Source organism: Rhinopithecus roxellana, chromosome 18 (genome assembly GCF_007565055.1).
Source record: "Rhinopithecus roxellana isolate Shanxi Qingling chromosome 18, ASM756505v1, whole genome shotgun sequence".
NCBI lineage: Eukaryota > Metazoa > Chordata > Mammalia > Primates > Cercopithecidae > Rhinopithecus > Rhinopithecus roxellana.
The window spans coordinates 49,539,664-49,562,546 of NC_044566.1; the positions used below are offsets into that span (position 1 = coordinate 49,539,664).

The following is a 22,883-nucleotide window of genomic DNA, read 5'->3' on the forward strand; positions in this document are numbered from 1 at the left end:
TTCTCTATTTTATAGATACAGGTTATTGACTAGAAAATTGAGTAACTGCCCAAGGTCACATAACAGGAAGATAGTATTCAAAAGCAGACCTGACTCCAAGGCACCTGCAAAGAAAACGGGAATTAAGGAAATTCTAAGCTAATGCTGGGGTGACTCAAATTCTCATGAATAAAGTATGGATTAGGAAAATATGACACCAATTAAAAGGTGCAACTGAGGGTGCCCCAATATTCCTTAGCAGAACTTTCCAAATTAGTGGTAACATGTTTTGATGCATAGTATTCAGAAAACAGCAACATTTTCTTAGTATGTAAAACTTTATGATGCCTGCTAAATGCAAGTGCTCCAGAGTAAAGAGGTTACAAAGATGAATGGCAATATTCTTGCTCTGAAGGTTCTTGCATTTTAGTATGAGAAATAAGGTATGTTACACCAAGAGTTGCTTCGCAAGGTACCAAGCTATAGCCCCTATAGGTATGTATCATGTGAAGAATAAAGTACTATGGGAATTTACTCATTCACTCAACAAATATTTATTGGCTGCCAATGTAACAGTAAACAAGACAGATATGATGCTGCTCTCAGACAGCTGATAATTCATGATATTACTTTTGCTGGATGCACCAGAAAAAGAGGGATACATTTTAGCTTGGCCTTCAACTATGCCTAGCCTTTGGGCAGGTGGGGATCTGGGGATTGGGATGGCATTCTTAGGTACAAGGATAACAGGAGAAAAATGAAAAACACTAAAGCATGAGAAAATTAGTAGGACATGTACAGGGACTTTAAAGTAAGAACCATATTTTATCCACTTTAAGGTTCCATCAATTTAATTCAGGATCATTATTTTATAAACCAAAAGAAAAAATAGTAATTAAAGTTTTACCGAAATGGTTCTCAACTGGGGGCGATTATTGTCCTCTAAAGGGCATTTGGCAATATCTGGAACCATTTTTGTTGTCACAACTGATAAGACTAGTCTTTAGTAGATAACAGGTCAGGGATTATTGCTAATCATCTAAAACGCACGAGACCTCCCACAAAAAAAGAATTATTTGGCCTAACATATCAATAATGCCAAGGTTGAGAACTCCTAAACTACAGAATGTTACAAGTTGAAAGATGCATCTAGGATATTTAAAAAGGATTTTAAGATACAGAAAATGCAGTAGTTCAGTTTACCTGAAACGAACCCAAGATTTGTAAAGGATTACTGGGAAACAATGCTGGCACTCTGTATCTGAATCTGTTCTTTCACCTTTGGAATAGTAAAGTGATAATGATCAGGGACTATGTTTTAAGAAATTAATTTAATGCAGTGTAAGTCACAGAGCTGGCCTTTGATGACCACTCTGTCCAAACTTTGCTTTCTAGAAACCCTGCACTCTAATCACTCCAATTGATATATCTATTTCTGCTAATTCTCATCTCAGAATAACACTCATCTCAGAAGAAATAACACTGACTCACCTCACCAATCATATGGTAACTCTGATTATTTTTCTTTTTTAAAGCCCAGCTCTATGCCACTTATTCCTCCTCTCATGCAGTGTTTAACATATTATTTTCTTCCTTTGAACTTTTAAAATATATCACCTGTATCTAACAGCATTCACTATGTGTGTGATTTATCCTTCCTCTACATGTAAGTTCCTTTGGGTCATGATCCATGATTGCTTCATACTTGCAGCTCTCAGGGGACCCACGATAGTGCCTTGCACATCAAAGGGGTCAATAAATATTTGTAGACTGAGTAATGAATAAATACACAGTACTGGGAGAATATAATTAAATACAAATTCCTCAGACTTCTCTCAACCTTTCCTCACAGGGCTCATTTTGTAAACGTGAATCATTTTAGTAGCTCTCCAAGTCCTCATGCTTTAGCTATAGGGTCTCAGAGGGAGCGGGGTTCTTAAACCTTACTTTACAAAATACCATTTAATAAATTCCATTACATTTCAGATCATATCTCCAAGGGGTATCAGCCAGTACTTGCTCTCAAGACATTTAAAACATCTTATATAGGCAGAGTCCCAAACTCCCTGAAAAAAAGAGACAATCAGGGTACAAATATAAGCAATAAGAAAACTTCTACTCATTGTTCACAAATCCCAATTGCATTCTTGATAATCATACTTTTTGCACACGTGTGTGTGTGAGGGGGGATTTAGAACATAACAAAAATCTTAAAAAATGTATGAATGTAACAAAGAAAATAAGAAAAAAGGTCAGTTATAGAATTTTAAGGAGATCCTTTAAAAGATAATAAAAAGCAAGACTATTATTATTTTATTGTTATACAGCTTAATGGTGGAAGATAAGATTGTGGTCAATCCATACAGAAAATTAAGAAGACCATGTTTTAGAATATTTTGCAGGGTTTTTTTTTTTTTTTTTTTTTGAAGTCCCCCTTTTTTTTTCCTTCAGCGTGTCCTTAAGCATCAATCAACGTTTGGTGCCAGATTCTAGCAAGTCTTTTGCTTCATTTATTTTGGCTGCTACGTAAGGAGATCCACCTGAGACAACAAAGAAAAATGAATTAAAATATACTTCATCATTGATACTAAAAATACTCTTCTCTGATATTGTCTCACACATTAATCCTGACAAATTATTTTATAAGCTAACCTGAAATCAAAACAGTATAAATTAAACTTGATTAGTGAAGTCCTACAACTATCCAACAATTAAAAAAAAACCTCTGAGAAAAATGATGAAAGAAAGTTATGATCGGGAATAACTTGAAAAATACTCAAATACTTCATGGGTCAGACATTCACCTTTCCAGTATTTGACCAGAGAATTTTCTAAAATTAAGTGGATGGTTAGGTAAATAAAATAACAGTCTTTTCCATGACTGTTTTTTTTTTTTTTTTTAAAGACACATTCATCTGTGAAAAGGGGTATCTTTTTGAAGAACATAAATCAATTCAAGGGGTCTTTTTAAAGTATTAATCAAGTCTTATGATGTCACAAAAATAAAATGCACGTTTAAAAAGGCAACTATGTACTACCCAGTGCTAAAAACCTACTTAGTTAATAGAGATAAATGATTTAATATTAATAAATGAGAGATAAAAATAAGGTCAAAAGAAATTTTTGTTCTCTGAAATGATTCTGTTAGAATATTGACAGAGTGTAGTTTTGGATTTACAGTGCCCAAAATAAAACCGAGTCAGTTTCTTTTTAGAGTTCTTTGCAATGAATTCTTTCTAATGTAAACAGCAAGTGGAAAATTGCGGTGAATTTCAAATGCAGAATCGTTGTAAATCACAAACAGAACCTATCTGACATACAAAAATACTAGCCCCAAACTGTCACATGAAAGCTAAACATCATACGCCTTCTAACTTCTAGTCCTGAATACTGTCATTGTTTAATGCTCAGACTAACAATCATATTACAGCTCACCAGTCTCTCTGTGTTTTTTGTTTTGTATTCTCCCCTTAAGTGCAAACCATCTATAGCTGCTGAAAACATCATAAGGTCTCAGTAGCTTACAACAAACCAAAAAGCATCTAGCTAGTATTGGTGTACATTGTCCTGACTTTTTTCCGGCCTTTTATTGATATCATACCACCCAACTTATGAACGGAAACGAAAGCAAAGAAAATACATCAACAAACATGGCGTTGTGGCAGAAAGGGTAATGCTGGAGAAAGCTATATTTAGCTCTTTGCCCTTGAGGATATTACTGACATTTTCATATCAAGATCTGAATTGCTATAAACACTTCTGGAATATATCACAGTATGTCCTTGAATGTCACAGTATGTCCTTGAATGTGCTATAAGAGTTACAAAGAAAGCTGATAAAAGTTTAAAGCACTTGGTTATGAAATCTGTTGATTTCATGATTATCTTTGAAGACGATCTAGCAATCAGGAATTAGGTAATGTCAATGTGGTAAGCTGTTTAAATTCTTAGAGTTATCAGGGTGATGTCCTCAATGTCTTGAATATCCTCAGCAAATATTAAAATATTAATTAAACAAACATAACATTTGATTGATATGCATTCTGGATATTTAAATCATAGGCTGTAATATGCTCACTCAGCAGTTTGAAAAAAATCAAAGGCATAGATGATAGAAAGTCTTATACATTTTGGACTGGTTCTTGTGACTCTCATTCTACCTCTAAATAGTTGGAAAAGTTCTTCAGTCCAAAACTACAATTCCTATAGTCTCTTCAAGCAGTGTTTGATTCACATTAGGTTCCATTAATTAGCGCCATTCTTGTAAGACTTGGAAGGCTGAAATGAGGGAAAGCCTTTCTTGCTGAACCTCTTTATCATTATCACTACCAGTAAGCAAGAGTGTGGTTATAGTGGTGGCAGCAACTGTGCTTCTCCCACAGTTCTAGTGGCAGCCTTGTGAGGCGGCAGCTTCCCTGACACAGTAGCTCTGTAACTGTTTAGGAATGATTCTTGTAGGTCAAGTGTAGAACCTGCTCCTTCAGATCTTCGAACAACGTGTAACCTGTGCTAAATGTTCTCCTGGTTAAAATACCTAGTTGCTGGCAGTGAATCCTGACTCATAACACAGGATAGGATGCATACCCTAAATTTAACGAAAACAAAATACTCTTGGCTGTACACAGTGGCTCACGCCTGTAATCGCAATACTTTGGGAGGCTGAAGTGAGAGGATTGCTTGAGCCCAGGAGTCTGAGACCAGCCTGGGCAACATAATAAGATTCTGTCTCTACAAAAAATTAAAAAATTAGTTGGGTGTCGTGGTGCACACCTGTAGCCTGAGGCTGCAGTGAGCCTTGATCGCACCACTGCACTCCAGCCTGGGCGACAGAGTGAGGCCCTATCTCCAAAAAAAAAAAAAAAGAAAAAGAATAAAGAAAATAACACTCTTCAACCCCTCTCAGTTTTCTGGGGTAATTCAGTGAGTTGCATTTAATTAGAACACTCACCTTCACCCTTGGTATTTCTGTACCTTTGTACTTCTACCACTAAATATTGCCAGAGGTCTTCTGCTTCTGGCTACTGTGAACCATCATGTTTAAGACCAACTCTCCTACTGACACCCAACTAGAAGAGCTAAATAAAATATAAACACATCAGTATAAAAGCACTGGAGGGCTACCAAGTCAGTCAGGTCTTGAGGGCCAACATCCTGGAGATAAGGGAAATGTATTATGATGAGTCCAACATTCTGCACTGCTTTTTTCCTTCAAAGAAGCCAGACACATAAGAGTATATAATACTATACCATATATATGAAACATGTCTAAGGCCGAGCACAGTGGCTCAGACCTGTAACCCCGGCACTTTGGGAGGCCGAGGCGGGCGGATCACGAGGTCAGGAGATCGAGAGCATCCTGGCTAACACATCTCTACTAAAAATACAAAAATATAAAAAATTTTAGGGAAACCCTGTCTCTACCAAAAATAAAAAAAATTCACCGGGTGTGGTGGCGGGCACCTGTAGGCCCAGCTGCTCAGGAGGCTGAGGCAGGAGAATGGCATGAACCCGCGAGGCACTGGTTGATGTTGCAGTGAGCCGAGATCGTGCCACTGCACTCCAGCCTTGATGACAGCAAGACTCTGTCTCAAAAAAAATAAAATAAAATAAAACAAAATAAAAGATATGTCTAATCTATAGTCTATGGCAGAAAAAAGAATGGTGACTGCCCAGGCTGTGGACTGCCCAGGCTGTGGGAGGGATTGGCAATGGGAAGGGGCAAAAAGGAACCTTTGGAGCTTATGGAGATGGTGTATGTCTTGACTGTTAGTGGTTACATGCACATATATATTTGCCAGAACTCATCAAATTATGCATTTAAATGGGTGCATTTTATTCTATATAAATTATATCTCAATAAAGTTGATTAATAAAAATCCAGCAGACTATATATTAAGAGACTATACTTTTAAGAAATAGAAAAACATATACACTATCAAAAATAAAGCTGACATTGTTATACTAATTATAAGATAAAGTACATTTTAAGGTAAAATGCAAAACTAAAACGGGCAATTTCACAGTGTTACAAGGGTCAGTCTACTGGTAAGAGAAGGCAATTGTAAATTTGAATATACCTAATAAGATAGCCCTCAAAATACACAAAGAAAAAAAGAAGAAAATCAAAAGGAAAAAACACACAAATCCACAATCTTAGTGAGTGATCCCTCTTCTCAACAATGCATAAAACAAGTAGACAAAATGAAAGAGTAAGAACACTGAAGTTGAATAACATCAACAAACTTGATTTAACTGACACACATAAAACATTCCGCCCTACAAGTGTAGAATGTATCTTCTTTTAAACTGCACATGGAACATTTACTGTAACTGACCATGTGCTAGGGTATAAAGTAAGTCTCAACAAACTTCAAAGATTAAAATAACAATAAATGGTGCTATGTAAAGTGTCTTCCATGGATGAATGTTGATTTACAACTGCTATTAGACCATAGGTTTGGAAATTGAGATTAAGTGTTCAGAAAATATAGCTGTTTGAAATAATAGTGTACCCCTGTAAAACCTGGATCTTATATAGATACTTTTTTCCTCAATTTTCTCATTTCATTTTCATTATTTTACAAAAGCTGTCAGTCCACCAGAGATTGAGAGAGAAAAAAAAAGTCCTCCAACAGAGTTTGAGAAACACTGAGACAGAGTCTGTTAGCTGACCACAGGAGAACTAAACTAGAAATCAGTAACAAACACATCTAGGCGATCCCAGCGTTTGAATATTAGTCAATACACTCCTAAATAACTCACGCATCAAGGAAGGCAGCACAACAGAAATTAGCATTGGAGAGAGAATCAACACAGTGAAAGATCAGTTCTCTAAAAAAGTAATCAACTTCATGTCAGAGCACGTAAAAATGTAAAAGATAAATTCCAAGAAAAAGAAAACCTTTCAAAACTAATATAAGAAGAAATGGAAAATCAAAAGAATATTTAAGAAGCTAAACATGTAATTAAAAATCTTCCCCAAAAATAATAATCCTGGCCATGATTTTGTTGAATTTTTCCGAAAAATAGAAGAGAAAACACTTTCAACTCTCTTCATGAGGTTAGCATATCTTTGATAACAAGCCCTAATGAAAATGTCACAGGGAAATCACAGATCCAGATCTCTCATGAGCACAGGTGCAAAACAAACAAAATATTCACTTATCAAATCAGACTAGATATGATGACCAAGTTAGGTTTATATCAGGAATGCAAGACTGGCTTACATATCCAAAAATTAATTGATGTAATTTACCACATTAACAGAATAAAAAAAATATATATATATATATATGTATTTATTTATTTTTTTGACACAGAGTTTCTCTCTTGTTGCCCAGGCTGCAGTGCAACGGCTAGATTTTGGCTCACTGCAGCCTCTGCCTCCCGGGTTCAAGGGATTCTCCTGCCTCAGCCTTCCAAGTAGCTGGGATTATAGGCATGCACCACCATGCCCGGCTAATTTTGTATTTTTGGTAGAGATGAGGTTTCTCCATGTTGGTCAGGCTGGTCTTGAACCCCCAATCTCAGGTGATCTGCCCGCCCTGGCCTCCCAAAGTGCTGGGATTATAGGCATGAGTCACCGTGCCCAGCCAAAATAAATATATGATCATGCCAATAGGTTCAGAAAATTCAACACACATTCATAATAAAAGCTTTCAGTCAAGCTTCTGCACAGCAAAAGAAATAATCAGCAGAATAAACAGACAACCCACAAAGAGTAGGAGAAAATCTTCACAAACTGTGTATCTGACAAAGGGTTAATATCCAGAATCTACAAGAAACTCAAACCAATCAGCAAGAAAAAAATAAATAATCCCATCAGAAAGTGTGCTAAGGACACGAAAAGACAATTCTCAAAAAAAGATACACAAATGGCCAACACACACATATAAAAAAGCTCAATATCACTATTTATCGGGGAAATGCAAATCAAAACCACAATGCCATACCATCTGACTCCTCCAAGAATGGCCGTAACTAAAAAATCAAAACATTATAAATGTTGGCATGGATGTGGTGAAAAGGGAACACTGTTACACTGTTGGTGGGAGTATAAACTAGTAAAACCACTATGAAAAATTGCACACACATGCTTATAGCAGCACAATTCACAATTGTCAAAATATGGAACCAGCCTAAATGCCCATCAACCAACATGAGGATAAAGAAAATATGGTACATATATGTAATGGAATACTATTCAGCCATAAAAAGAAATAAAATAATGGCATTTGCAGCAAACTGGATGGAATTGGAGACCATCATTCTATGCGAAGTAACTCCGGAATGGAAAACCAATCCGTGTATATTCTCACTATAAGTGGAAGCTAAGCTATGAGGACACAAGGGCATAAGAATGATATAATGGACTTTGGAGACTTGGGGGGAAGACAGAAAAAGGAGATGAGGGATGAAAGACTACACATTGGGTACAGTGTACCCTGCTTGGGTGATGAGCACACCAAAATCTCAGAAATCACCATAAAAAAGCTTTTCCATGCAACCAAACACCACTTGTTCCCCCAAAACTATTGAAATAAAAATAAATAATAAATAATAACACTAAATGAGAATGGATTAAACAATCTAGTTAAAAGGCAAAGGCTGTCAGACTGGATTAAATGACAACATGATCCAGCCAGGTGCAGTGGCTCAATGCCTATAAACCCAGCACACTTTGGGAGGCCGAGGCAGGAGGATCACTTGAGTTCAGGAGTTTGAGGCTAGCCTGTGCAATATAGCAAGACACTGTCTCTATTAAAAATAGAAGAAAAGCAAACAAGCATGACCCAGCTATATGTTCTCTACAGGAGACACACTTAGATTTGAAGACAAAAATACTGAAAGTAAAAGGATGGAAAAAGACATATCCTGACAGCAGCAATCACTGAAAAGCTAGAGTAGTTAACGAGACAAAGTAAACTTGGAAACTAAAAATGTTATCAGAGACAAAAAGGGACATTCCATAATGAAAAATGGGCCAATCAATCTGGAAGACGGAACAACTGTAAACATATGTGTACCTAACAATAGAGCACCAAAATATATGAAGCAAAAACCAACCAAAACAAAAACAGAAACTAAGAAATGAAGAATAAATATTTTATAATTCCAGCTAATACCCCACTTTCAATAACAGAACAACCACACAAAAGATCAACAAGGAAACAGAAGACTTAATACTATAAACTAACAAGACCTAACAGATATTTATAGAACACTACCCAACAACAGAATACGCAATTCTTCCCAAATGCACAGAGGATATTCTCCAGGACAGAGCACATACTAGGCCATAAAACAAACCTTCATAAGTTGAAAAGGACATAAATAATACATTATATTCTCCAACCATAATAGAATGATCTTAAACGTGAGTACCACCACCCATAGCTTATGGGACACAGTGATAGCGGTGCAGAGAAATTTATAGCTATAAATGTCCACGTTAAAAAAAGAAGATGGCTGGGCACAGTGGGTCACACTTGTAATCCCAGCACTTTGGGGGGGGGGGGGGGCGCAGATCTCAGGAATTTGAGACCAGCATGGCAACAGGGCAAAACCCTATCTCTACAAAAAATACAAAAATTAGCTGAGAAAGGTGGCATGTGCCTGTAGTCTCAGCTAATCAGGAGGCTAAGGTAGAAGGATCACTTAAGCCCAAGGGGTCGAGGCTGCAGTGAGCTATGACTGTGTCACTCCAGTCTGGGTGACAGTGAGACCCTGTTTCAAAAAAAAAAAAACTTCAAATCAATAACTTAATATTCAACCTAAGACAATGGAAAAAGAAGAGAAACTACTGTATGTCAATAAATTAGATAATTTAGAGAAAATGGACAAGCTCCTAAAAGGTACAAACTACTGATACTGACTCCAAGAAGAGACAACTTGAATATTCCTGTGACAAGAGACTGAATCAGTAAACAAAAAACTACCCACAAAGAAAAGCCCAGCCCCCGATGGCTTATAGAAGAGAGAACATTTCCTAATTTATTTTATAAAGCCTATATTACCACCACGCCAAAACCAGATAAAGATATCACAAGAAAGCTACTGATCAATATATGTTATAAGTATGGATGCAAAGATACTAAAACACAATACTAGCAAACCAAACCCAGCAACATATAAAAAGAACTATAAACCATGACCAACCAAGGGATGCAGGAATTATAAACCTTGCATCCCTGTGGGATTTAACACAGGGATGCAAGTTTGGTTTAAGCACCAAAAAATAAACATAACCAATCTCATCAAAAGAAAATAAAATTCACATAATGATCTCAATACACGGAGAAAAAGCATTTGACAAAATTCGACACCCTTTCATGAAAAAAGCACCCAGCAAACTAGGAATACAGAGAAGCTGTCTAAGTGTTAGTATGTTTGTAGATAAAAAGCATCTACAAAAAACCCACGGATTGAATGGAGAAAGACTAGATGCTTTTCCCTAAGACCAGAAGCAAGACAAGGATGTCTGTTCTTAATGATCCTAGTCAACATTGTAATGGTGGTGAAAATGAGGTTAAAAAAGAAAAAGACATCCAGACTGGAAAGCAAGAAGTAAGACTATCACTATTCCTAGATGACATGATCTTGTATAATAAACAAGTTCAGCAAGGTTATGGGATAAAAGATCAATTACAACTCAACTGTATTTCTATACATTTATAATAAACAATCTGAAAATAAAATTATAAAAATAATTCCATTCACAATAGCATTAAAAAGAATAAAACAGGAATAAATTTAACAAAAGAAGTACAAAACTCAAAGACTTGTAAACTATAAAACATTGTTGAAAGAAATTAAGGAAGATCTAAATAAATAGAAAAACATCCTGTCTCTGTGGATCAGAAAACTTAACACTGTTAAAAGGGCAAAATTCCCCACTTTACAGATTTAATGCAATCCTTATCAAAAATCTCAGCTGATTTCCCTGTAGAAATTGACAAGCTGGTTCTAAAATTCATATGGAATTATTACAGAAGGACCAAGAATAGCCAAAACAATTATACAAAATAAGAATAAAGTAGAAGGAGTCATACTTCACAATATTAAAACTTACTACAAAGCAACACTAATCAAGACAGTGTGGTACTAGGACAAGGACAGGCAGACAGATCAATGGCTAAAGGGGTTTCTTCCTGAGGTGATGAAAATGTTCCAAAATTAAGTATGATGTTTGCACATGTCTAAGAATACGCCAGAACTACTGAACTGTATACCTTAAATGGATTAACTGAATTGTATGGTATGTGAATTATATCTCAATATAGCATTAAAACAATGATGCAGAGACAAGGGGATCTGAAGAAAAATATTTGAGTCTGATTCGGTTTATCAGATCATTAGAGAATCACAGAAAACCAGAGTTGGAAGGGTTCTACCTCTTACCCAATAAATGAATTCCTTCTATGACATCACTAATAAGTTGCTCTCTAGTAGTTTTCAATCAAATTACCTTTGCTGCCTCTATCTGCACATCACTTTTTCCATTGCTGTAACTCCAGCGTCTAGAAGAGGACCCTGTTCTACCGACTTCCAGAAGCCTCAATAATTACTAGCTGACTGATGTCTTGCGTTCCAGCTACAAGAAAAGTCTTCCTTATAGGGGTCAAATTTTCACTGCTTAGAGTTTCTTCTCAGTGAACATAACTCTGTTCTCATAGAGGCATAGAAGAGGGACTTCACATACACATGCCACATTTTAGGTATTTGATATTGCAAAGATCCCCTCTAAGTTTCTCAGCAAATTTTCTTTTTCTTTACCCATTGCTTTGGCCAAAAGCCTAGGAGTCATCTTTCTTCATTTTGTCTTACCCCTGATTCATAAGCTTTGTTGGGTATTCCTTCAAAATATATCCGGAATTAGACCTTTTTTTTTTTTTTGAAACAGTTTCGCTCTTGTAGCCCAGGCTGGAGTGCAAAGGCTAGATCTTGGCTCACCGCAACCTCCGCCTCCCGGGTTAAAGTGATACTCCTGCCTCAGCCTCCCAAGTAGCTGGGATTAGCTTCCCAAGTAGCTGGGATTACAGGCATGCACCACCACACCCAGCTAATTTTGTATTTTTAGTAGAGATAGGGTTTCTCCATGTTGGTCAGGCTGGTCTCGAACTCCCAACCTCAGGTGATCTGCCCGCCTTGGCCTCCCAAAGTGCTGGGACTACAGGCATGAGCCACCGTGCCTGGCCTAGACCCCCCCCTTTTTTTCCCCCTGACCTCCTCTACTACAACAACCCTCATCCAAAACAGTATCATTCTCTTGGATTACGACAATTTTCTCTAGTGACCTCCTTGCTTCCACTCTTGACTCCCTATTTGCTTCATAGCTGCCAAAATAGTGTTCCTAATATAGCAAAACAGGTAATAGCATTCCCATAATACCTAAAAATAAAACCTGCAGTTTGTAGTATGGCTTGCAAGCCACTCCATCATTTAGCCTTGGGCTTCCTCTCCAATTGTATTTCCTACCACTCTCCCCTTTGCTTGCTAATGCTCCAGCTGATCTGCTTGTAATTCCAGAAACAAACCATATGCTCTCATTTCAGGACCTATGCACTTGGTGTTTCTTCAGCCTGAAATACTCTTTCTTCATTTCGCATGACTTACTGCCTTAGGTCTCTGCTCAAATATTATCTCCTTAGACAGAATTTCTAAGAAGGCTATAAGTAAATCAGCATCCGCCTCCCCTCCAGCTGCCATTCTCTAACTCATGCTCTGCTTTTTCTTCAAAGTGCTTATGATCCATGACATCATGGGCATTTTTTATATCAGCCTTTTCTGCATAACAAACCACCCCAAAACTTAGTGGCTAAAAGCAACAATGTTCTTTTTATTTCTCACTTTTCTGTGGATTGGCAGGGTGGTTCTTCTGAGCTGGGTGGTCCAGGATGGCCTCATTAGGGCCTAAGCTGGGATAGCTAGGCCTCTCTCTACTTGGTCTTTCATCCTTCAGGGGGACAGCTTCGTCTTCTTCACTTGGTGGTCTCAAGGATCTAAGAAGGTAAGAGCTGAAGCTGCAATGCTTCATGAGGCCCAGGCTCAGAAATCACACAATGTCATTTTTTGCTATATTCTATTGGTCAAAGCAAATGACAAAGGCCAACCTGAACACAAAGGGTGAAAAATCAGACCACCTCTTGATAGAGGAGCTATGAAGAATCTGCGGCCATTTTAAAACTACCAATTACCTATCTACTATTGCCTCTCACAGTGGAATATAAGATTCCTAACAGCAAGGTCTTTGGTTATCTTCTTCAGTATCTAGTGCATTATCTGGCTTATATTAAGTACTCAATACATTTTGTTGAATGAATAATTGCTCATATGACATTGTTTCCAGACACTTCATGATCCTATTCAATTTCCTCTGAATATGTGATTTGTCAGTATCCTTAAAAAATCTGGGATCCAGAAACAGACACAAAATTCTAGATAAGATCTAAATGCCTAGCTCAGTACAGCTGGATAAATGTTAATTGAATCAATGCATAACACATAAACACAGAGGACTGCAGTAATATTTGGTCTTTAATAAAGATACTATGTGTTCTTTATGCAGCTTAGGACCACATTAAAAATTTAGCAGCTTTTATGCTGTTGAATCTTATAGGCCTTGAGATCAAATACATGTCCTATGGCTCTTTTCCATGTGAAACTCTGTCAAATCTCTGTCCCATAATTATACAATTGACTTTTGAGACTTAAAACACTAGATTTATTCCCCCCAACATTTAATCTCTTCTAAATCATCACCTTCTCTAGTTGATCATTACCACTGACATACAAACCTGCTAAAAACTATTCAACAAGCTTTTATAATTAAAAAAAAGTAAAAAGCAAAAGAAAACAAAAAACATAAATGTTTCCCTTAATGACTCATCCCTCTCTTGCAGATACTATTCCACTTCTCTCCTTCTCTTCCTCACAAAACTTCTCAAAATAGCTGTGTATATAAGCTAACTCAACTTCCGTATCTTTTCACTCCTTAGCCCAGCACCAGTTAAAACTGTTTAAGGTCATCAAAGTCTTTCAATGTGGAAAAAATACTCTGGACCCTCCTCTCTATCCTTATTTTAATGGTTCTCACAGCAGCATCCAGCCCAGTTTATCACTTGGTTTCCTGAAATATATTCCTGTCTTAGCTTCTATGGTACCATTTTCTCCTTACATTTTTTTCCTTCTGTCTCGTTTGATGATTTCCTGTTTTCTAACTTGATCTATACGTGTTTGGTTCCTTAGACCTGGATGTTCGGGATTTTTCCCTCCTATTTCTATCCTTACTTTCACTTTTCATGACCTCTTAAAGTTGGTTTCAACACCATCTTAAATTGATGATTCTTAAGTCCAGTCTGCTTCTCTGAACTCTAGAGTCATTTATTCAATTCCTATTCTCCATTCCCACTTGGACAATCTACTGACTAATTCATTTAACATCAAGACAATATTTTTTTTTCTTCTAAACCTGTTTACAATCCACTTGTCCACTCTAGATCATCCCCATTTCAGTAAATAGCTCCACCATCTATCTAATTTTTTGACTCAGAAATCAAGGGGAAATACTAAATGCCCTGTGTCAAATCAAGTGGCAGTAACTGTTGCTTCTGTTTCTAAAACATATCTCAAATTCACTTTCTTGTCTCTATCCTAAACTAGGTCATCATTATTTCTCACTCAGATTACCCTACCAGCCTCCTAGATGACCGGCTAGTCAATTCATTTGTCATACCGTCTGAAAAGTAACTTTCTTTAGTTTTGTTTTTGGTTATGATGGAGTAGTACGTTAAATGCTCACATTGAAAGCAACTAAAAAAAAAGCCAGACAAAATTCACAGCAAAAATGAAACCACTACTAAAAAACCCCACCTCTTGAACTAGTGTTATAGAGAAACTTCTAAGAAAACTATGACTTGAGGGTCCAAAGATTCCAGGGGAGTTTCAGAAAAAGTATTCTGAAATTGCTTTTTCCCTTAGATTATTTGACGATGCTTGGTGTAAGGCAAGAAATTAAAAGTATGGGCAAAGGACACAAGAAGGCTGCTGCTGGGGCAGGCAAGGTATCACAAGCTGCTAAGACAAAAACTGTAGACTCAAAGATTTAGAACTCAACTGACAAAGGCAAGCTTGAAAATAGAGCCTGATACACAGCTGATTTTTCCCTCTAAGTACATACCAAATTCTGAACTTGTACAGGGTAGAAGCAAAGTAGAAAGTTTCTGAAAAAAGCAAGAAGCTTCTGAAAAGCATAGTAAAGTTTTTGGAAGTTTCAAAATGTTAAGGAGACTGTGATTAGAGATCAGAACCTTCCAGGCATAGGAACCCCACTGAACACCCCACAAACCCAGTTGGAACCCGTAGAGCAGTGGTTCTCAAACATTAGTGTACATTAGAATCAACTGGAGGGCTTCGTAAAACACAAAATGCTAGGCCCCAACCACAGGTTTTCTGATTAAGTAGGTCTAGGGTGGAACCCAAGAGTTTGCATGTCTAACAAGTGCCCAGGGGAAGCTGCTGACAGTGTGGGGACCACATCTTTAGAAATACTGATAAAATGAAATACATCAACACTTGGATGATTTGTAACTCTCAGTGAAGCAGTATTCCCCAAATGGCCAATGAATGATGTTACAAAATCACAGATGGGAAAAAAGAAAATTCAAAGTAAAAGATAGACCAACGGATTTTAATATAATAGACTTTGAAAGTTCATTGGCATGGTTTCAGGTTCCACAATGCAACTAATCTTTAAGAAACTACCACTTGTTGAGTTCTGGTTCAGTAGCAATGAAGAATATCTGCAATTATCTGAAAACACGAATAAAATACTATTTCCTTTCCCAACTACTCGTTTGTGTGAAGTCGTATTTTCTTCATACATTTAAACAAAACAATGTATCACAAGAGAATAAATGTAGAGGTTGACATAAGTATCAGGGCATTTTCTGTTAATACCTTCTGTTAAGCCAGACCTTAAAAGAGAGGTGCAAGAAGGTAAAACAATGTCACTTTACTCATTAGTCTTCACAAATTTTATTGTGGAAAAGACAAATTTTTATAAAGATTATGTTATCTATATTAATATAACAAGTTTAACATTTTTAAATGAATTAATAGGTAAATATATTCAAACTTTCTCAGTTTTAGGCCAACACAGTGGCCCATGCCTGTAATCCCAGCACTTTGAGAGGCCATGGTGGGAGGACTGCTTGAGTCCATGAGTTCGGGACCTGGGCAACATAGTGAGATTCCATCTCTACAAAGATAAAAATAAAAAATTAGCTGGGTATGTTGGTACACGCCTATTGTCCCAAGTACATGAGAGGCTGGGGTGAGACGATTGCTTGAGTCTGAGAAGCCAAGGCTGAAGTGAGCTGTGATCACACCACTGCACTCCAGCCTGGGCAATGGAACAAGACCCTGTCTCAATGAAAACAAAGAAAAAGAAAACAATTACTCAGTGTTAATTTCTATTATTGTAAATACTCACAGAATCCATATAAAGTCTTTTTTGGTATGAGACAAAAAAGTTTGAAAACTGTTGCTTTCATACAAAATGTATGGCACTTTAAAAATTTACTTTGCATACAAACAGAAGGCCTGAAATCCAAATAACTATGAGTAATATATTTAAGAAAATAGAGGAAAGATGAAAAAGATACATAAAATTATAAAGAATTTCACAGAGAATTGGATTTCATAAAAATTTTAGAAATGACATTAAGAGCTTAATAGATAGTTAAGACAGTGTAGAAGAAAGAACAATGAACTGGAAAAAACTAATAGTCCCAGTATTACTTGAGGAGTGGCCAAAGTAATATTTTATTTCAGACTGTAGTAAGTCAAGAAAGTACGCTGTAGTTTTTTCTGTTTTGTTTTGTTTTGTTTTTTGAGATGGAGTCTCGCTCCGTCACCTGTCACCCAGGCTGGAGTGCAGTGGCGTGATCTCGGCTCACTGCAAGCTCCACCTCCCAGGTTCACATCATTCTCCTGCCTCAGCCTCCCGAGTAGCTGGGACTACAGGCACCTGCCACCACGCCCGGCTGATTTTGTTTGTATTTTTTCTGGTAGAGACAGGGTTTCACCGTGTTAGCCAGGATGGTCTCCATCTCCTGACCTCGGGATCTGCCCACCGCGGCCTCCCAAAGTGCCAGGATTACAGGCGTGAGCCACCTCGCCCAGCCAGTATGCTGTATTCTTTGGATAGTCACTAAAGAAATTGTTTTGTTTTGTTTTCTCTGAGACAGAGTTTCACTCTGTCACCTAGGTTGGAGTACAGTAGCATGATCATAGCTCACTGTAGCCTCCATCTCCCAGGCTTAAGCAATCCTCCCACCTCAGCTTCACAAGCAGCTGGGACAACTGGCATGTGCCATGATGTCCAGAAAATTTTTAAAAAATTTTACTAGAGAAAGGGTCTTGCTATGTTGCCCGGGCTGGTCTTGAATTCCACAGCCCAAGCAATCCTCTTGCCCAGGCCTCCCAAAATAAACTGTCTTTTAAAAAAATGTATCTATCAAGTTATTAAATAAAAAATTATAAAATTTTAAAAAAACTGAACCAACTAAAAGTCAAGGAACAGAAAAAGGAATACAGGTGAGTCAAATAGAAAACCAAAAGTAACAAAAAGTAACATGTTTTATATATATATGTATGTATATATATACACACACACACACACAAACACACACACACACACGGCCAACATATATATGTGCATGTGTATATGTATATATTCAAATACCAGTAACTACATTAAATGTAAAAGGACTAAATAGTTACATTAAAAGTCTAAAATTATCATACTCAAAGAAAACAACTGCATGCTGCTTGGAAGAGACAAACCAACAAGAGAGACACAAAAAGGCTGAAAATAAAAAGATGGAAAAAAGATATACCACGTAAACACTAACCAAAGAAAAGTTGGTACAGCTATACATATTTTCGATAAGGTAGGCTTTATGGCAAAAAGCACTACTATAAACAAAGAGATATTTAAAACAAGGGAGAAATCCATATGTAATATATAACAATCCTAAATCATTTGTCCCCTAAATGAAGAAACAGACAAACCCACAATCACTGTAGGAGGTTTTACCCCTCCCTATCTTAACAGATAATGGAGTAGACAGACAAGAAATAGTAAGAATGAAGAAGATCTGAACAATACAGTCAACGAACTTTACTCACATATCTAGAACACTGCATTGAGTAACTGCAGAATATACATTCTGTTCAAGTGATCATAAATTTTTCCCAAAATTGACCATATGCTAGATCACTGAAATCAGAGTATGTTCTCTTCCCAAATGGAATTAAGCTAGAAATCAGTACTATAGAGATAACTACAAAATCCTCTATTGTTCAAAAATGAGGGAATGCATGTCAACTAACACACAGGTCAAAGAAAAAAATCATAATGAAAATTATAGTATTTTGAACTGAATGACAGCTGAAACCAGTGATCTGAATATTCATTTCAAAAAATTAGAAAAAGAACAGCAAATTAAACCCAAAGATAGTGGAAGGAATGAAATAACAATGATGCAAAAATTTATTTTATAAATAGAGATCAATAAAATAAGAGATGATATAAATAAATTACTAATATTGGGAATAAAAATGTGGCTTAACTCTGCAATTACAAACATTACCAAGGTAATAAGAAGATATTATGAACCGACTTGTAACAATAGACCTGAAATTTTAGGTGAAATGAACAAATTCCTAAGAAAAAAACCTAATAAAAACGATATTAAGGAGAAATGAAAGATGTGAAAGAAATGTGTATCTTTTAAATAAATTGAAATGGCCGGGTGCAGTGGCTCACGCCTATGATCCCAGCACTTTGAGAGGCTGAGGCAGGCAGAACACTTGAGGTCAGGAGTTCATGACCAGCCTGGCCAACATGGTGAAATGCCATCTCAACTAAATCTACAAAAACTAGCCAGGCGTGGTGGCACACACCTGTAGTCCTAGCTACTCGGGAGGTTGAGGCAGGACAATCACTTGAACTCAGGAGGTGGAGGTTGCAGTGAGCAGAGATCGTGCCACTGCACTCCAGCCTGGGCGACAGAGGAAGATTCCATCTCAAAAAAATGAAGAAATAAAAATAAAATAAATAAATTGAATCAGTAATTTTAAACCTTCCCACAAAGAAGTCTCCAAGCCCAGATGGCTTCATTTGTGAACTCTTACAAATACTTAGAAATAAGATTAATGGGAGGCCAAGGCGGGTGGATCAGGAGGTCAGGAGATCGAGACCATCCTGGCTCACACAGTGAAACCCCGTCTCTACTAAAAATACAAAAACATTAGCCAGGCATGGTGGCAGGCGCCTGTAGTCCCAGCTACTCAGGAAGCTGTGGCAGGAGAATGGTGAGAACCCAGAAGGCGGAGCTTGCAGTGAGCCAAGATTGTGCCACTGCACTCCAGCCTGGGCAACAGAGCAAGACTCCGTATCAAAAAAAAAAAAAGAAGAAGTTAAGACTAACCTTACACAAATATTCAGAAAGTAAAGAATGCTGCCCAATTTCTTTCAAGAGGCCAGAGTTTCTTGATAACAATATTTATCAACTTTCAAAAAAAGGCAAAATAAACAGTTAATTTTTTTCATAAACAGAGGCAAAATTTTCCCCTTTAATTTATGCCCTGTATAGGAAATCTTTGCCTAAGTCTATGTTTTTTTTAATATGGAAGTTTCTTTTACCTTTCATATTTAGGTTTGTTAAATTAAATAAGCAGGATGTCATTAGCCTGGGGCTGTCTCTGTGTCTCTGTACTTAGTTCCCACATAATGAACCACAACCTAACTTAGTGCTTACACAAACGGAAACCCAACTTAGAAGTATAACAGTTTCCGGAGATCACAAGCAGTCAACTCATCACACCATGCTCAAACAAGGTAAATGCTTCACCATACCATGCCCATGCCAAATAAGGCAGATGCCTAGCTGAAGCCAATCAGGTGATTTCTCTGTTTCGCTTTTGTAACTGGCCTATAAAAGCTTGCTGCTCATGCTGTTAAGGGGGTCCTCTGAACCTCTTCTGGTTCTGAGTGCAGCCCAATTCATGAATCATTCCTTGCTCAAATAAACTCTGCTAAATTTGTCCGAAGTTTTTCTTTTAACAGGTTATAATCCATTAAGAATTAGTTTTGTAGGCCGGGCGCGGTGGCTCAAGCCTGTAATCCCAGCACTTTGGGAGGCCGAGACGGGTGGATCACGAGGTCAGGAGATCGAGACCATCCTGGCTAACACGGTGAAACCCCGTCTCTACTAAAAAATACAAAAAAAACTAGCCGGGCAAGGTGGTGGGCACTTGTGGTCCCAGCTACTTGGGAGGCTGAGGCAGGAGAATGGCATAAACCCAGGAGGTGGAGCTTGCAGTGAGCTGAGATCCGGCCACTGCACTCCAGCCTGGGCGACAGAGCGAGACTCCGTCTCCCAAAAAAAAAAAAAAAAAAAAAAAAAAAAAAAAAAAAAAAAGAATCAGTTTTGCATATGGCATCACATGATTCATTTTCCCCATATACATATATATGGACAGATTGATGTCACCGCCTTGACTAATGTTAAGACACCACCAGTTTTACTCACCAATATTTTTACACCATCAGAGCAAAGGTTGGCAAAGTGAAAAAGGACTATAGTTATGATTTGTGCACTTTTCTGCCCATATATTATACTTCAATAAAAAGTATACTTAAAAATAAAAAAAAGTGGAGTTTGAGGATGAAAGAAAAATGACCTCTTAAAAGGTATACTGAATTGTATCACTCCAGTGCTTAAAAGCTGACAGTAACTTCCCTTTGCATTTAGAACAAAGTTGAAATCTTATATAGAACTTACAGTATTTCATTATCATAATACGTATCTAGTTTTTAAAATCTGGTTACCGCTTTACCTCATGCTATCTTTCCTCTTGCCTATTATATTCCTATCACACTAATTTTCCTTCAGGTCTTTCAGCACACTAAATTCTTTCCTCCCTCAGAGGCTTTGCACGTTAAGCCCCTTTACTTTCTTTACCACTTTTCACACAGCTAGCTCTTTCTCATCCTGTCTCCTCACAGAGGTTTTCCCAGTCATCCTATGTAAAGTTGCCTCTCTCCTACATTTTATATCTTAGCTCATACTTTTTATTGCCTTGCTACAACTTGAAGTAGGTTTACTTATTTTTTTGTCTGCTCCTTCATTAGAATGCATGCTGCCATGGGGACAGAGATCTAATTGTCTTGTCGAAGTTGTCTTAAGATTTAGCACAATGCCTGCCACATAGTAGGTGCTAAATAAATAATTTTTGAATAAATGGAAGATTAGTGTCAGGTTGTTTCCTGTCAATCTAATCTAAGAAATTATTTAATATATTAGTTATCACTCCCAATTCTGTTTTACCTACCAACTGTTTGCCTTGTTTTTATCTATTTGTTTATTCATTTACTCACCAAAAAAAATTATGAATTTAGAGTTTATGATGTGTCAGCAGTAAGTTATAAAGAATAAGCTATGTTCTTTACTTTTAAGGATCTCAGCATTTATCAAGGAAAATCAATGCATGATTAAAACCAAATTGTCTCTTTACCAAAAAAATTAGTTAACACAAAGGTTTAAATCTAAAATGTTGAAATGAAGGGAAAAGATGAACCCTCCAAAACAAATAGTCTACTAAATCTATCCAAAAAAAAAAAGAAGTTAATTAGGCATCGCCTTTTCTTAGTGAATCCATGTTGACTCTTGGTGATCACCTCTTTCTTTTTCTAAATATTTAGAACACATTTTTAAATGTAATGTACTGTAAGAAATTACAATATATTATTACCAGGACTTCAAATAAAAATTAGCTTCTTTTACAATGAGAGTAATCAGAGAAAATCCATTCAACAGCATAATTACTTTGACTTGTTTTTAATCCCAATATTTAATTTAATTTGGACTTAAACACTCTAATAAGGAAGTGTGAGAATACTGTGTGTTTATTGAAAGGCATATGAGTGGGAAAAGGTTGAGAATCTCCCCACTGCAGACAGACAGATTTCATCTAAATACAAGAAAGAACTTTCTAGTAGTTAGAGCTGTTCACCAGTAGAGCAAGCTGCCTTGTGAACAGGAAGCTCTTAATCACTAAAAGTCTTGAAGGAGAGCTAATAGGACATTTTCCCCGGGACAGAGCAGAAAGTCCAGATTTAGGAGGCAGCATTGATTAGATCAGCGCCTCTCAAGCTACAGCAAAGGAGTACTTTTTAAATGTTTTAAACATTTCTAATCTGTAGTGGACCAATACTTTTACACAGTGTGAAAGTATCACACATTTGGGTATCATGGCGATGTTATAAAGCTTTCTAAATGTTTACTTCTGATTTCTGTTTTTAACTTACACAAACTGGCCTGGCAAGAATAGGCAAAATACACATTGATTAAGACTGCATTAGACAGCCTGTAAGAAATCTCTGAGCAATCTGTCCTCTTCCCTTCTACATTCACTATGCATTACTGTAAAACCATTCATTTCATAACCACCAACCTCTTTCTTCATCAATTTAAGGAAAGCAGTCATCTAAAAGATATTAGCCTTGAAAGCATTAGATCAAGGACCTGAGATGTTTTTACTACGTTAATTTTTTATCTCACTACATTGAAAAAGAAAAATTTCCTTTTCACCAAAATACATCTGAATGCTTATTTAAAACTAATTACAAAGATTTATTTTCAGCCATTTCCCACACCTAATTTTCTGGTGTCACTTTCTTTGCACAGCTGATAATGAAATGTGTAACAAATTATAGTTGGTCACACATGTGAAATTCCAAACTTGTCCTATCAGGTGGTAGCAAAACCAACCAAAAAGTTACTTGGGGGTGGGGTGGGGAAACATATTCATGAATTCAGAAGCACTAGAAATGAG

The 22,883-nt window shown here is 36.9% G+C and overlaps 1 protein-coding gene across 1 annotated transcript in view; it reads right to left on the bottom strand.

The window, feature by feature from the left end:
* Positions 1-517: 517 nt before the first annotated feature.
* The window catches only part of DNAJC15 (DnaJ heat shock protein family (Hsp40) member C15), an 87,115-nt gene continuing 64,749 nt past the window's right edge, over positions 518-22,883 (bottom strand). The window contains exon 6 of the mRNA XM_010368067.2: positions 518-2,519. Coding sequence (XP_010366369.1) covers positions 2,449-2,519 — 71 coding nt within the window. The 3' untranslated portion in view covers positions 518-2,448. The remainder of the gene's footprint in view (positions 2,520-22,883) is intronic.